Genomic DNA, 2,386 nt, shown 5'->3' with positions numbered 1-2,386 from the left:
AAACCCAACTTACAACAGGAAATCGATTTTATTTAGATAGAACCTATTATAAAAAACGTCTAGCGCATCATTATCAAGTATTTTAAAACCCAACTTACAACAGGAAATCGATTTTATTTAGATAGAACCTATTATAAAAAACGTCTAGCGCATCATTATCAAGTATTTTAAAACCCAACTTACAACAGGAAATCGATTTTATTTAGATAGAACCTATTATAAAAACAACTAGCGCATCATTATCAGACATTGTTGGGCCCAAAATATATTATTCCCAAATTAAAACGATACAAAGAATATTCTCTGGCCGAAATTTCAACAAAAACAACAGCATGTGATTTCTAAATTTGTTTTAAGTATTAACTTTCAACGACAAGAGTTAGAAGTGTGCACATTTTAGTTGAGGAAAGCTAGTAAACTAGCAAAAAGAGAAAACGAAGTCTCAATTTTCTGAAACAAGCAAAACTTTTTAAAGAAAAAAATATGAAATAGCACTATCTGTTAAACTTGTCATGGCTTTAACAAACAGATGCTTGCTATATGAGCGCTTTAGCACACCTACTCGTGATATATGATGTTTGTTTTTTGCGTCACAAATGGGCTGTCTGAATTGATTTCCACCGCAGGGATCGAACCAAAATTTAAGTGCTATATGCCCTCAAACTTCTTTTATTGTCTGCTGATAACAATCACTTGTAAGAATATTGGAATCCTATGATTGTGAAAACGTTAGAGTGCTTTATAAACCTGGTAAAATTAGAATCTGGACACAACCAGAGAACTTCCCAAACTTGTCTATTTATTTCGGTTTCGGGAAGCTTATTCTCTGCAACATGCGAAAACAACGCAATGGCATCACTTGCATAATGGCAACAGAGTGCCAGGAACAATACACCAATGCTATCGGTAACTGTTGGTTAAACAAATTACATAAGTTGATTTACTAGCAGTAGTAAAAACATCTTTTTTAGCGACTTCATTAATTAACCTAAACACAAAATGGCAAAAAAAGTGTTAGTCGTGATATTCTTAATATTGATTTCCAGTAAATGTAAAGCCTAGCTCCCATATATGTAATATATTAGATGTACTTCTGCAGGGTCCTTGAAAGTGTTATGTTTGAGGAGTAAATAAAACCAAAATTAAGTGCAACAAATATTTTTATTTCTTGCTTTTGAAGTTCATATGTCATGCTGTGTTGTAGCTTACAAAATGCATAATTATTTTCGTGATTCATGGCATGTGCTCGTTTTACTGACGTCCCTACAGTACAAATTGCAACGTTAATCGTCCCTTCTCTGACTTGATTTTAGTATATACTGACTGACTGACAGACAACACACTACTACACTGTGGCGCGAGTGGTTGAAACAGGCGAAATTATTGTAACATAGCTATTGAATTGATCTTACAGGCAAAATAAATAAGGATTTGCTTTACCTTTGATGCTACTTTAAGAAACTTGTCAAAAATATTATTTATTTATGATCATTATTTTTAATAGCAAAAATGTAATTCTATTCTTTCGACTCGAATGTTTATAAAAAGAGACGTTTTGTTTTTATCAACTACGTTTACTATCTGCACACCAGTCAGTCCTACTTATGTACAAAAGGTTTTGTTTTAATTATGTTTAATATCTTTTTAAGCAACGTATCTAAAAAAAAAGAAAATGTCTCAGTAATAATAGTAGAATTTTAAGGAACAGAAGAATGTTAAAATATGAAGTTTTACCACAAATAAAATTAGTTGTAACTAATGAAGCTACACTTGAATAAATATATTTGTTTCCGAAATTAATCAAGTTCGTGGAGGGTGATTTTTTAACCACCACCTTACATAAACGGTGCGTAAACATCTACGAGTATGTGTGTGTGTGTGTGTGCACTCTGAATATATAACAATTATGTCCACAGAGACACCTACTGGCACAGAAACAGAATAAGAAACGTCAAACGCCTGAGATGATGCAAGCATCCGACACCAAGCTTGCATCTGGTAAATCTCAGAAGAGGGAAGGATGGGAAGAGTCCAAACCACTGATGCATGGATACAACTCACAAATACGTAACCAAGACGTCATTCACTGTAAGATTCTTCTTTTTTTACTCATATAATGTTTAATCACTCGTTATTGTCGTTATTTAAATCCTGTTTTTATGCTACAAGTAATTCAGTCTGAGCTTATTTGTATCTCTCATCATTTCCGTCTTTCCACCAATCATAATTCGAACTTATTGTTTGGCTGCATATGTTACTATTGTTACGTATCTGCTCTTTTGTTAATTTCCGGTATAAATTCTTTCCGAGGAACTTCAGTGATACAAGTCCTTTCTTAATTTAAACTAGTTTATTCTTCCTCGATACAACTTCGTAATACACAGAA

The 2,386-nt window shown here is 32.9% G+C and overlaps 1 protein-coding gene across 2 annotated transcripts in view; it reads left to right on the top strand.

Moving 5' to 3' along the window:
* Positions 1–2,386, top strand: part of LOC106468241 (protein king tubby 1-like) — an 87,123-nt gene that overhangs the window by 44,365 nt on the left and 40,372 nt on the right. For both annotated transcript variants that reach the window (XM_022396572.1, XM_022396571.1), the window contains exon 2: positions 1,917–2,088. In XM_022396572.1, coding sequence (XP_022252280.1) covers positions 1,965–2,088 — 124 coding nt within the window. In that variant the 5' untranslated portion in view covers positions 1,917–1,964. The remainder of the gene's footprint in view (positions 1–1,916; positions 2,089–2,386) is intronic.

The sequence above is a fragment of the Limulus polyphemus genome, unplaced genomic scaffold, assembly GCF_000517525.1.
Source record: "Limulus polyphemus unplaced genomic scaffold, Limulus_polyphemus-2.1.2 Scaffold2930, whole genome shotgun sequence".
Classification (NCBI taxonomy): domain Eukaryota; kingdom Metazoa; phylum Arthropoda; class Merostomata; order Xiphosura; family Limulidae; genus Limulus; species Limulus polyphemus.
The sequence above is the reverse complement of the archived record's forward strand: the minus strand, read 5'-3'. Positions and strand labels throughout refer to the sequence as shown.